Source organism: Schistocerca gregaria, chromosome 3 (assembly GCF_023897955.1).
Source record: "Schistocerca gregaria isolate iqSchGreg1 chromosome 3, iqSchGreg1.2, whole genome shotgun sequence".
NCBI lineage: Eukaryota > Metazoa > Arthropoda > Insecta > Orthoptera > Acrididae > Schistocerca > Schistocerca gregaria.
This window is the reverse complement of record NC_064922.1, coordinates 724878193-724892127: the sequence shown is the minus strand read 5'-3', so window position 1 is coordinate 724892127 and position 13935 is coordinate 724878193. Positions and strand designations below refer to the sequence as shown.

Below are 13935 nucleotides of genomic sequence, written 5' to 3'. Positions count from 1 at the left end.
AGCCGTATGTCCAGGGGAACCTCTTCCAGAAGGCCAGGTAGAGTTTCTTTAAAAAAAAGTGAAGGTAATTTGCCCCGGCAAGTCGAGTAGGTAGACTGAGCAGTCCAATCAGATTGTCACCAACAATCCATGCCCAAATGTTGAGCGAAAATCATTCATGGTGTCCATAGACATATATGATGTGATAATTTACCCCTGCCCAGTAATGAACAATTTGAATCTTGTAAAGGCCATCCCGATGGAAGGTGCACTCGTCGGTAAACAACATAATAGCGGGGATTTTCAGATCTCGTGCAACAAGTCGCAGGACATACCAGAAAATGTTCATAGCCGCCACAGGATTTAGGTCTTGGACAGGGTGGAAACTAATTGGATGCAGGCCATCTCCCTCTCAAAATCGACCAGACCCCACCTCGTGTCCAGCCACTGGAGTACTTGTTGTAGGTGCTTCCTCGAAGCCCTTGAGAACAGTCTCCAAATGCAGCATCCTGTCATGTTTGAGGTCTTCCAGCATCACCATATCTCCCTAACAAGCCTGCTTCACCAAGTCGTCAGTAAACTGCTGTAAACGTTTGCAGGTGTGGGTGGCATCTTGCTGGGTACCATTCCTCATAAAACTGTCAAGCTTCGTGTGCATTACTGTTGGCAGTCCATAAACAAAAACCGTATCTTGTTCTTCAAACGAATACTGTGCCACCATGCTTACTGTATGACCAGGTGTTGTGTGCATGCTCCAAAGTGAAGCTTATGTATGAATGCCTCCACCGTGAGGTGGAGACGAACAGCAAGACCTATTCGACATGTGTGCGTATCATGTTGGGGCAGTGATGGGGCAAGGGACGTTTCTACGTGTGAACTGACAACAATAGAGCTGCCCGTCAACCAACAAACAGCAACAGGGCAATCCCACAGCCAAATCATAGAATGTGGCGCCAAGTTTCCATAGTTTAAAAACGGATTGTTATCAATCTACACGACTTTAGTAATTTTGGTTCCTACTGGCATCAGCTATCGAGAGTTAAAACTTGACGACAATTTTTCTCCGCCCTGTATAAGGTTTAACCTTCTAGAATGTTTGTTCTTTTTTTTCTTTAGAATAAGTATCCTTTACTACAGACTTATTCTGTCATTATTGATATGTTTAAAAATGTTTTATTATAGTCTACAGTTACATTTTTAAACAATGATCAGTTTTTTTCAGTTACAGAACATCTTTGGATTAATATTAGTTGCAGTGCAACCAACAATTTCAGATTTTTTTTATTTTTTTATTACAGTTTCTATGAGCCACACTGTATACAACCCTCAAAACAGACTAGTAATTGTGCAACTTCTATTGATTCAATGTCGTCCTGTGGCCAAACCAAATCAACTGACATTGTGGATAAAATGAGACAGTACTCCATAAAAAAAGGATATTTTAATAATCAAATTGTTACAGGTTTTTCCACTCAACAGTATGTGTAACTTTCATCAGTAGTTTAGTCTTTTAACTACTGACAACTACGGAGGAGTAGAAAATCGAGGACTGTTAGATGGCAGTTCCAACTGACCTATCAAAAGAATTTTGAGCAATTCTGGTCCCACATAAGTTAGGGAAATAAAAATCAAGTTGAACACAGCCCTGCAAAGGTGTTGATCAGTTCAGGAATCACCCACACCCAGCTAAAGCTACCCCAATTCCTTGTGGAAATGACCATTCAGAACTACATCCACAATCGCTGTAGCCCAATAGCTTAATGTGAATCGTTCTGTTGTTTTTTGGATGTGGCGACAGTTTATAAAGATCGAAACTATCCTGAAGACCAGGGCCGGGTCAATCATGTGTAACATCAGGAAGAGAGAACCATTATCTGGGTGTAAGGTACCGCCTTAGTACTGAATGGTAAGCGGAATCTGACCTCGTTGCAACCACTGGATATGTTGGAGCACAGCAAACAGTGTACAGAAAGCTACGGTAGAGTTGGCTCTATTGTTGGACATTTGTTTCTTCACAGAAGAGAACATCTAGAGTGGTGCCATCAACATGCCACCTGGACAGTTGAACAGTACGCCAATGGCCTTTTCACAGGTATGTCCCGATTTGGGCAGGACAGTGGTTCCAGATGGATTTGCATATGGAGAGAATGTGAAAAATGATTTCAGAACCCAACCAGCGTGGAAAGAGAATGATATCTAGGATGATCCCTAATGATGTGGGCAGTGATTATGTTCACCACTCAAACACCTCTTTATGAAATTGTACGGTTAAGTCGACAAGGTTTAACTGCTGTCGGATATCGTGATGATATCTTGGGACCTCACACGCAGTTCTTGCAAGGAGCTGTAGGCAAAGACTTCGTCATGCTGAGGATAATGCTCGATCTCATAGAGCACAGGTGGTTGTTTTCCTGTAAACGAAATATACTGCACGCATGGCTTGGACTGCTCACTCTCTCTATCTGAATCCCATTGAGCATGTCTGGGATGCACTAGGGACATGTGTTGCATCACGTCAGCACCCACCAACCCCTCTCCAAGACCTGCAAGAAATGCTGCAGGAAGAATGGGCATTATTGCTTCAACATGAGATTGAAGGCATCATTCACAGCAAGCCCCATCATTTGCCAGGCTTGTATTACTGCCAGAGGTGGTCACACTCCACACTGAATGCATTAACCAGTTGTTAAAATGTGTATGTAAATCCGTTACGTTGGGAAAAAATCAAAAACACTTTTGTCTCCCATTATGCATGTTGCAGTTGTTTACATTCTGTATTCCTATATTATTTCTGTTTTACTAACGCCCGATAATACTGTTTTGTGGCAAAATAAATGCAACTTTGCAAGGTTTCAGTTTCTTCCTTTACGGTTGGAGGCACTTAGCTTTGTGAAATGCCTATTCATTGCAAGCAATACCCACAACTGTACAACCAACAAAACATCTGTGCAATGGTAAATCTTTGCATGGGCTCTGTGCTAGTATTAATACATAATGTAATAATTGAATACCAGCAAAAAAGATAACATGTAGCAACGGAGACAAAACAGAATACAACAAAAACATAAAATAAAAATACAAATGAGAAAAAGGGCAACAAAAGTGTTAGGTGCGATGTTTGGAAATTAAAGGAAAATGAAAAAATGGAAAGTCGGCAACATAAAAGAAGCAATAAAATAAGTGACCAATCAGTGGGGCTGTCAGCAGAGACGACAGATAAGGAAAATAAGAATGCTAAGGGGTCAAGAAATTAATAAGAAATGGGAGATGTTACACGATTGAAATAAAAAGTAAAATAAAAAATTGGGACAAATGCGGTATAGTGAGCAGCAGGAGTTAAAAGGACATTTTTAATAATTCATTTATTGCAGTTTTCTCAATCTGACAATACATCAAGCTCCCACTGGTAATTCTGTTGCTAACTACTCTGCACAATACTCTCTCTGAGAGAGACATCCCAATTCAGTGCTAATACATCATGTAAACTGGAGTTCCTACCTAAGTTGTAACACTACTTCAGGCTTGTGTCGAGTTATCCATGGACTTAGAGGTTGCAAGTTTGTAGACAATAAGCTCGAAATATACAGCTAAGGTGTATATTTTCTCAGATTTGTTGAGTTTGCCAGCTAACACGAAAGCAAAATGGCCACTTGTTTTGATAGAGTAAGCTTTGGCCTATTTGAAAAAAATTCTCCACTGAAATCATGTTACAATCACCATGTTATTTATGACATTTACCGCACATTTCAGACATCACTGCTCAAACCCAACAACTACTATCAGATATTCCTTTTTATCCGCAGTATGCTTACTGCACACAGTGCAGTCAGACAAATGGAAATTGAGTATTGCTTTGTCCATCACCCCATTCATCTATGAAAGTTAGTAACGAACAGGAGTAATTAATGAGTAATGTCTTGTAGAGCCTAAATTAAAAATCATATGATGTTGAACAGTACACAAAAATGATTAACAGTGGCTTCACTCATCTGAAATCTTGGTTTTGGTGACTAATCTGCAGCATAGCCAGAGGTTAAGTTGAAATGCATTTGAGAGTTGACAAAGTATCAAACACTTCATCTAATCCAACAATTGCTCAGAACTTTGGGCATCTATGTATCCCAACAAGTGGGACCATGCCTGATGCAATAAAAATGTCATATTTAAGTGTAATTTCTCTCTCTGTCAACAAATTTATTGCAAACCATTACGTGCATATCAGAAGATATGGTCTTAAATCTTTCAGGGGCATTACAACACAAATCACTGCCACAAACTTAACAAGCACTTATGTATTCTGTACACATCTGGAGAATCTATAAATGATGGAATTTGAAACACATTTAAAATGTAACTCTCTTTCAGTTTTGTAGACAAAGAACAGAGTTTAAAATCTGGAACAGAAAATAAGTGTCAACAAGCAACTAAATTCTCAATTGTCCACAATCTAAATATATATTTCATATTAGTAGCCTATCATAGCATTTAACTAGGAAGAAAGAAAAGGGCAAACCAGGAAACTAAACTATATCTTTTCAGTAACAGTGTCAGGTCTTCTTGCTAGACACCACAATCAAAAGCACCTGAATAAAAGTTTTATCAACCAACAATGCCAAGTTTTGCCTCACGAACAATTTCATTTAACGTATATATTATTTAGCTGAAGTTCTTGCATTGACACACTAGATGACATGTGGAATATGGAAATTGTAGTGTATATGAAGATGGTAAAAAAAAAAAAAAAACACTAAATAAAAAAAAGCAGACTGTATTTCCCCTACCTCTTATATCAACAATACATACTAATCCGTATTTTGTGCCTAATGCAACAATAGATTTTTCATGCCACGAACAGGAGAGGCTGGTAGGTAATAACTTTCCAGGTTTCACACAGCGTGTTGTGTTGCTTTTCAAATCCCAACAAACTAAATTCGATTCGTCGGCAGACACAACTAAGTGAGGGTCAGCCGGTGACCAATCCATGCATGTTATCTTGTCAGCCATCTGGAATGCCAAACCCTCTCATTATACGGTGAAAAAATGCTACATAGTGTACTATGTGTATATAAATCTTACGTACTCCATGAGCGTTGTGAGCCAAAACAACTGTACACAGGTTTGTGTCCCACATTTTAACTACCGAATCGCCGCCGACAGAAGCCAGCCAGTTTGTGTAGCTATTATTCCCAACAGACTTACAGAAAGTTACAGCATTTACTTTATCTTTATGTGCTTCACATATTATCTTACAGTCAACAGGAAGTGCTGCTGGAGTGTTAACTAAAACTATATTATTCCGAGAAGCGTAAGCAATGCGACCGGACTCCCCGCAGGATATCACGTTACTAGAATACCAATTCGGCGATGGGGGAAATATTTGTTCATCCATATCTCAAACAAACAACACGAAATAAATACGTAAAAAAAAGTTCAATATACAAAATCGACAGGCTCTGTAACGCAAAATATCGTTCACTTCTTGCGAAATAACAGCTGTTTTTATGCAAATGGGTTAGTCACTTCAAACCCTATATCCACATTTTCAAAACACTTGTCCGTCGCGCAAATTGACATGGCATAGATAGTTAAACACTGAAACAAATGAATGCATTCAAATTCGCCCGTCAGAGTTACTATCCCTAAGGCCGCTATTACACTTCCACCATAAATCTATGGTCGAAGCTATTACACTATCAAATTTCTTTGTCAAAAAGCTTTGTCAAAGATATTTGATGGTGTAATAGGAACTTTGTCAAATGTCGTCCAATATTTGATCAAATCTAGCGCGTCGCCGTAGATTTGATCAAAGAAATCGCTTGTCTTCTGTTCCCTGCAATGTGACATGTTACCACATGGAGCGCTAGCATCGTTGCAGCGTTCTGTCGTCTGTAGTGTTTTTATAAACATTGCCGGTAAATACAATTTGTGTGAGCCGACAACTACAAAATTAATAGAAATGTATGAAGCTGATGAGGCGCTTTACAAAGTTAGGCACCCTGAATACTGAAATAGATTAAGAAGATTGGAGACCTAACCTAACCTAACATAACCCTCTCCTGTAGCAAGGAATCGGAGTGTTAACAGTGAGCCTGTCTTCTGAAGATGTAGCAGTTCTTAAGTGAATATTGTGCTTTGTGATATGAGGATACACTTCACTGAGCACATACAGAAACGTATGCTCATCCATTCTCAAGTAATTGATGTACGACTTGACGTCTTCCACTGCAAGCTCACGTAACAAGTTTTGTTGAATGCTTTTATCATGTCATCGTAAAACCAACGGCTTCACCCAGATTAGATTAGTTTTTCGTTCCATAGATCCGTGCTGAGGAGATCCTCGTGGATGTGGAACAAGTCAATTTTTTTAAAGCTGAAATACTAATAGTATGTATAAATACATCATTTGTTTCTATTAAAAATTTCGTTAATGGGGCAGGAGTTGGTCACTAGTAAGCCCTTCAGGCTCCTTTTAAACTGATCTTTATTTGTACGTAATTTTTTTATGTTCCCTGGCAAACTATTGAAGATGAGTGTTACTGAGTAGTGAAACCCTTTATGGATTGAAGTAAGTGCTTTTAAGCCCTTGTGCAGATCATTTTTGGTCCTGGTTTTGTTTATATGAACTGAGTTGTTTGTTGGAAAAAGAGACATATTTTTTAGGACAAATTTCATTAAGGAGTAAATATACTGAGAGGTAGTAGTTAGTATACCCAGTTCTTTGAAGAGATTTATGCAGGACGTCCGGGTATTTACTCCACAAATAAAACGTATTACACGCTTTTGGACCATGAAAACTTTTTTTGACTTGAAGAGTTTCCCCAAAATATTATATTATATGACATTATGGAATGAAAGTAGGCAAAATATGCAAGCTTTTTCATTTTTATGTTGCCTGTCTGCTAACAGCCGAATTGCAAATACAGATTTGTTAAGGCGTTACTGCAGTTCTGTGGTGTGCTCCTGAATTTATTATCAAGTTGTAATCCCAGAAATTTAAGACTGTCAACCTCGTATGTATGGTTCCTTTTTTTCCCCCATTTCTTTTCCGCGTGTGCACACAATGCAACTGCGATACGTGCAACTGCTGCGGTTAATGACAAGTTGTCGTCAGCCACCTTGAACTTTGATAAAAAATTTGATGACAGTGTAATACCCCTACTAGCGCTACGTCAAAGATCTTGGTCAAATATATTTGATGGAATCTTTGATCAAATCTTTAACAAAGAAATTTGATAGTGTAATACCGGTCTAAAACCACCGCGACCATAGGGATAACAAAGAATAGCAGGACATTTATAGACCAAGATAAGTTTAGGTCATAAATGCTTATCCTGTTGAGAATGGTCTCTCAGATCATGCTGCACAGCTAGTTACAGTACATGACATAGCTCCATGCAGTATATCAAATCAGAATTTCAAAGCAATGCGTTCAATCAACAATATAAATACTGAAAACTTTAGGGAAAGCCTAAAGGAGCTAGACTGGGATGAAGTGTATATGGTACCCAGTGCAAACGTGAAATATAACTTATTTCACGATACATTTTTAAGGGTATTTGAAAATTGTTTTCCCAAGAAAGTAGTGAAACATAATTCCAAGAAAACATATAAAAAACCTTGGCTAACTAAAGGAATAAGAATATCTTGCAACCGTAAAAGAGAACTGTATCTAACAGCAAGAGGGAGTACTGACCCCAAAATTGTTGAATATTATAAAAACTATTGCGTGGTACTAAGAAAAGTTATTAAAAAGTCCAGAAGCATGTTTATCAGGTCTGAGATCAGTAACTCTGATAATAAAATTAAAGCAATTTGGAATATTATTGAAAGGGAAACAGGGCTACCAAGAGCACAGGAAGACTTTAGTGACATAAAACTGAATGACAAGTGTACTAACAAACAATCTGAAATTGGAAATATTTTCAATAATCATTTTTTAAATGTTGTGACGAAAATAGGATCTAGATCTTCACTAGAAGAGGCAAGGCTTCTAATAGAAGAGGCCATACCTGTGCAGTTTGAAACAACTGTATTTCCACCAACCTCTCCCTCTGAAATCAGTAAAATAATAAACTCACTGAAAAGTAAAAGCTCTTATGGAATTGATGGCATTTCCAGCAAGATACTTAAAGCTTGTTCCCCCACAGATAAGTACGATTCTCAGCCACATATGTAATAGCTCTTTGGAGCAGGGTGTTTTCCCCGATAGACTGAAATATGCCATTGTAAAACCATTGCATAATAAGTGGGATACGTCGGATGTCAACAACTATCGCCCAGTCTCTCTTCTGACAGTTCTATCAAAAATTTTTGAGAAAGTAATGTATTCAAGAGTAGCCTCCCATATTTGTAAAAATAAAGTACTAACAAAATGTCAGTTTGGTTTTCAGAAAGGCTTTTCAACAGAAAATGCTATATACGCTTTCACTGATCAAATATTAAATGCCCTGAATAACCGGACATCACCCATTGGTATTTTTTGTGATCTCTCAAAGGCCTTTGCTTGTGTAAATCACAGAATTCTTGTAGATAAGCTAAATCATTATGGTTTGAGGGGGGCAGTGCACAAATGGTTTAATTCATACTTAACTGGAAGAATGCAGAAAGTTGAAATAAGTCGTTCATGTAATGTTAATACAACAGCTGATTCCTCAAACTGGGGGGCTATCAAGTACGGAGTCCCACAGGATTCGGTCTTAGGTCCTTTACTGTTCTTGATATACATTAATGACTTACCATTCCACATTGATAAAGATGCAAAGTTAGTTCTTTTTGCTGATGATACAAGTATAGTAATAACATCCAAAAACCAAGAACTAAGTGATGTAATTGTAAATGATGTTTTTCACAAAATTATCAAGTGGTTCTCAGCAAACGGACTCTCTTTAAATTTTGATAAAACACAGTATATACAGATCCGTACAGTAAGTGGCACAACTCCAGTAATAAATATGGACTTTGAACAGAAGTCTGTAGCTAAGGTAGAATTTTCAGGTGTGGCCATTGATGAGAGGTTAAACTGGAAGCAACACATTGATGGTCTGCTGAAACATCTGAGTTCTGCTACGTATGCTATTAGGGTTATTGCAAATTTTGGTGATAAGAATCTCAGTAAATTAGCTTACTATGCCTACTTTCATTCACTGCTTTCATATTTTATCATATTCTGGGGTAATTCATTGTTGAGTAGAAAAGTATTCATTGCTCAAAAATGTGTAATCAGAATAATTGCTGGAGTCCACCCACGGTCATCCTGCAGACATCTATTTAAGGATCTAGGGATCCTCACAGTAACCTCACAGTATATATATTCACTTATGAAATTTGTTGTTAATAATCCAGCCCAGTTCAAGAGTAATAGCAGTGTACATAGCTATAACACCAGGAGAAAAGACGATCTTCACTATCTGACTTTGGCACAGAAGAGGGTAAATTATGCTGCCACAAAAGTCTTTGGTCACCTACCAAACAGCATCAAAAGCCTGACAGATAGGCAACCAACATTTAAAAATAAATTAAAAGAATTTCTAGATGACAAATCCTTCTATTCATTGGCTGAATTTTTAGATATAAATTAAGGGAGGGAAAAAACTAACTTAAGAATTAGTGTCATGCAATATTTTGTGTAATGTAATATCTTGTACAGACATCTTTCTTTAACCTGACACGTTCCACATCATTACGAAGTGTCGTATTCATGATCTATGGAACAAGTATTAATCTAATCTAATCTAATCTAGATTAACTTGTGTCTAGGGACAGCATATCTTGTGCCGATTGGGTGCACTCGGCTGGCTTCAGATAAGCAGCTCATAGCACTCGCTGATGACAGACAGCGAAAGCTTACAGACAGTAGTCTTCTCATTCTGTGTCCTATCCGCATGCATTTCTTTTCTACGTCTGTTTACGTCAAGACAGCTTTCATTTAAGAAATGAAAAACTATAGGAACAATCTGTGCAGAGCATCAAGTGGCCATGATAAAAGCTTTTACCATTAATATGACCATCATACAGGCATGATAATCAATTTTTTTTGTAAAAATTAATGTAAACGTTATGTATTGGAAAGCCTCTTCCCCTTTACATGGGTGTAAACATTAGGCTTCACTACCTGTCAATATCATTTGGCTATGCCTACTCATAACCAAATTTTCATATTCCACTCTAACCTAGACCTTGGGCTGCACTGCAGATCAGTCTGTCAGCACAACCAAGATTTCAGCTGGGGTCCAAAACATAATTTGAGCCAAAAGTAAGAATAATTACAAATGGACGTGGCTTCTTTCTTTACTTTAGGAGAGTGATAGTCACTTGAGAAGCTAAGGGAATACAGCTTTCTACTTAAATTGCAAATCCTTACTACAGTTTATATTTAAAGATTATTCTCCCTGACTTTTAATCTTGTATGTCTCAAATCTTGCTAACTCACAAAAGTATGGAAAGAACAATGTTGCCATCTTCTACTCTCACACCAAAGAACAATGTTGCCTTCTTCTATTCTCATACTAACTATTAGGCTTATCATATGTGTAATTTATGTTCTTTCATTAAAACTGAAACTGATGAACTGAAAATAATGAACAATCTGATATAGAATGTCTCATTTGTTGCATGTGCAATTTAAAATCTCATTTCTGAGGCATTTCTAAATTTCAAACCGTATCAAAGAAACATACTGTCACCAACCTCGTCATGGTTCTCAACATAAAAACAGTGCTGTGAGAGCTTGCTTTATTTTTTAAGTTATTTTCATTAGCAGTAACAGTTTTTTGTTTGCTTTTTTATTGAGCAGCAAAAATACTAATGGCAATCAGTCATCGCATGCATAATTTATTCTAAACTCATACTTTTGTGTGGAACTAATGTAGGCTTCATAATTAAAAACACGAACTCCTGCAAAAGTTTGCATGTTACTAGCAATTTCTGCATCTGTCTCATCTTTAACAAGAAAATTTCCTTTGTCTCTGCTACCAAGCATACCCACTATAAAACAGTTCGTCTAGTTTTAAAAATATTTCATGCAGTGGCAAAACCTACATTAACACTGATACTGCATAGAAGCTGCTCCAATAATACATAAAGTTCCGCTACTTAAAGATCATGTTCAGCTCCAGGTAAATGAAGGGAACCAGTCTTCATGGCGTCTGTGTAGCCATCGCCGGTAAACACGGGATTCACACCGATTCATTAGTGTATTACTGTATTGTCAGAAATGCATAGTGTTAGTCAGTTAATGTAATAAGAACTGGAACACTTTTATCTTGGAAAACTGTTGGTAGTTTTTGGAGGACTTACCTGTGTTCTCGGCTGTGGGAAAATTTTCCAGAAATTTTTGTGTAGTTCTTCATTACCATAAACAGTAGGTCCTAAAATCTGCATAAGTGGCCTAAGCACTTTGATACATTGTGATGGGAAGACTGGGACAATGTACATGAGATTTAAATCTTCTGTAACACATACAATTTTGAATTGCGCTCGGAATAAACCAAACAGCTTCTTGATCGAAAGGCGACTGTAAGCTTTCACACTCCATCAACAGGAAGTGCTATGAGTTGCAGACCTGAGGTCAACTGAGCACAACAAGTTGGCGCACCCTATTGGCACCAAAATGTAGGAGTACAATCTCCCTATCTTACAATGACATCATTGTACAGTATGCTGAACGTGTGGCAGTGGGGCTTGAATTCGCCTGCTACCATCTGCTGGTGGGAGTTCAAGGTTGCCAATAAGAAGTGACACAGCTGCATAGATAGCTATAGTGTTGGCTGTACCAAGGAGTGATCATATCAAAACTGACATATTATTAGTGGCTGCACCAGGGCTATCATAAGCTGTATCCAAATCCGAGTCCTTGAAGATGATAAGAGGAACAAGGTGGCGGTGCCAGAGCTAGGGAGTTATGTTGCCAGTGTGTTGCAACCCATGGACCATTTCGTGCAGTCATTCACATTGTCGTAGAGTTGCCTTGCCTTCTCTCGAACACACATATTTAGAGAGACGATGTTTGTCTCCTAGTACAGTGTTACAATCCTCATGAGTTGAGGGGCAAGCAGGTTCCACCAAAGCACCTTATTCTGCAGGCGCTAGAGGGGACACTAATTGTAGCCCTCACAGTGGGCCCATAGGTGAAGGAAGGGTAAACAACCATTCGGTACAGACAGAGCACGATGTCTAAGTTCACTTCCCTGCTGGTGAAGAGTGGGCACAATGTTTTGTCAGTCTCTTTTGGGTGATGTACTCTTTATATCAGTGAAAAGTAGTTTATGTCCCTCCGGACTCCTACACATTTGGTATCCAGGGACCATGGGACCTGGACGCCTGCAAAGTGATGTGATGGAGGATAGGGTGCCATTTAACGCAGTAGACCACTTTAGTTTTGTTAACATTGAGGGCAATCTTGCTTCAACAACACCAATTAACCATTGCATCCCCCTAAATCTGAGACAAGCAGTGAGATGGTCTGGGTTGCGGCTAGTCATATAGAGTGCTTTATCATCAGCATATTGCTCCAGGTGGTGCTGTGGGATGATTGGCATATCATTAACATAAATGTAAGAGGGGATGGAAGACAACACAGAGCCTTGAGGGGTACTCACCGATGGGTGACACATGCTCAAGTATTTGCCTTGCTGAATAATCAGGAAGGTCCTTTCATAAAGGAAATCATCCTAGATCTTGACATACAAGTCCAAGATGATCGTCTACGTCAGCATTGTTTACACATGATTGTCCTGCCAAATTAGGCCATAAGCGTTTTGTAGGTCCAGGTATGACATGGATTCAGAGTCCTTGCTGACTTGTTCTGTGACCCTGAGGACTTGTTGTTTGGCCAACGAGTGGGAAGTGACACCGAGCTGTTCTGGACAGATTGTCCCACCCACTGCCAGAGCTGAGAAATGTAGTGTAGAATTAAAGATTCCAGGACTTTCGCCATGGTATTCAAAAGGCATTAGTTGTTGGTATGGACCATAGGCTCCTTCAAGGGCTTGAAAATTGCAATCAGTTTTTCCCGCTTCTACTGTTGAGGGAAATGGCCTGTCATGAGACGTTGTTTCAGAACATTGGTGAATAAGATCAGAGGCTTCACAGGAGCCAACAGAGGTGTTTGTTTAAGATGCTGTCCAGCCCAGGAGCTGACTGCCCACACTTCTGCTGGAAGATCTGTTGGACTTCTGCCAGGGACTTAAGGTGAAGGTCAGTAAGATTTGGACTGTTTCTGAAGGCAGCAACGGCCTTCTGAATAATGTGTTCATTCTGGAGTTCATCAGGCGTGAGGTCCTGGACGAGCAGTTGATTTTGGGTTTCAAATGCTTTGGCCAGAGTTTCCACCACATGGGGGACATCAAAGTTAAGCCCTCTGCCATGCAAATGGGATGACTGGTTGTCACCATGGATAACCTCAGGGCTCAGACAAAAAGCCATTCTGACTTATGATGGAGGAGAAAGGCGGTAATCTTGCCCTCCCATTGTTCCATGTTACAATCAGCGAGGAAGTGGCACAATTCGCGTTGGAGATGCCTCATGTGGTACATGTCCAGAGGGTCAAGGAACTGCTCCCACTACTGGATCTTCAGTTTGTGCAATAGGGGAGGCAAGTCATCCAAGGGGGTTAACGCCTGGTTACAATGGAAGTAGAGGCCTTTATTGCCTTCTGGATTTTCGAAGTTAGGTAATCGACAGCCCTAACCAGATTGGCAGGTGTTGTTAGGTCGAGGTTCTGCTAGATGATGTTGTTGAGGACTTTGGCAAATTTGTCCTGATCTGTGATGGCCAAGGCAGAATGGACGTCTAAGGACAGAGCTACATTGGTGAGGTACAGGAGAACTGGGATGTGGTCAGATGTTTGTGGAGGGTTTCCAACGAAAACGGCACCGCTATGTTCTCCAAAATGGACACATCCAGAACATCTGACTTGCAGTTGGAGCGGACTGGTACATGTGTGGGAATATGTGAGCC

The 13935-nt window shown here is 39.3% G+C and overlaps 1 protein-coding gene across 2 annotated transcripts in view; it reads right to left on the bottom strand.

Annotated features, from left to right (window-relative positions):
- Positions 1-5646, bottom strand: part of LOC126354647 (gem-associated protein 5) — a 330980-nt gene extending 325334 nt beyond the window's left edge. The window contains exons 1-2 of one of the 2 annotated variants that reach the window (XM_050004418.1): positions 5060-5646; positions 4761-4983 (exon numbers count right to left, since the gene is read on the bottom strand). In XM_050004418.1, the coding sequence (XP_049860375.1) occupies positions 4761-4983; positions 5060-5368 (532 nt within the window). In that variant the 5' untranslated portion in view covers positions 5369-5646. The remainder of the gene's footprint in view (positions 1-4760; positions 4984-5059) is intronic. The other variant, XM_050004417.1, reaches the window with a different exon arrangement.
- Between the last annotated feature and the right edge of the window lie 8289 nt (positions 5647-13935).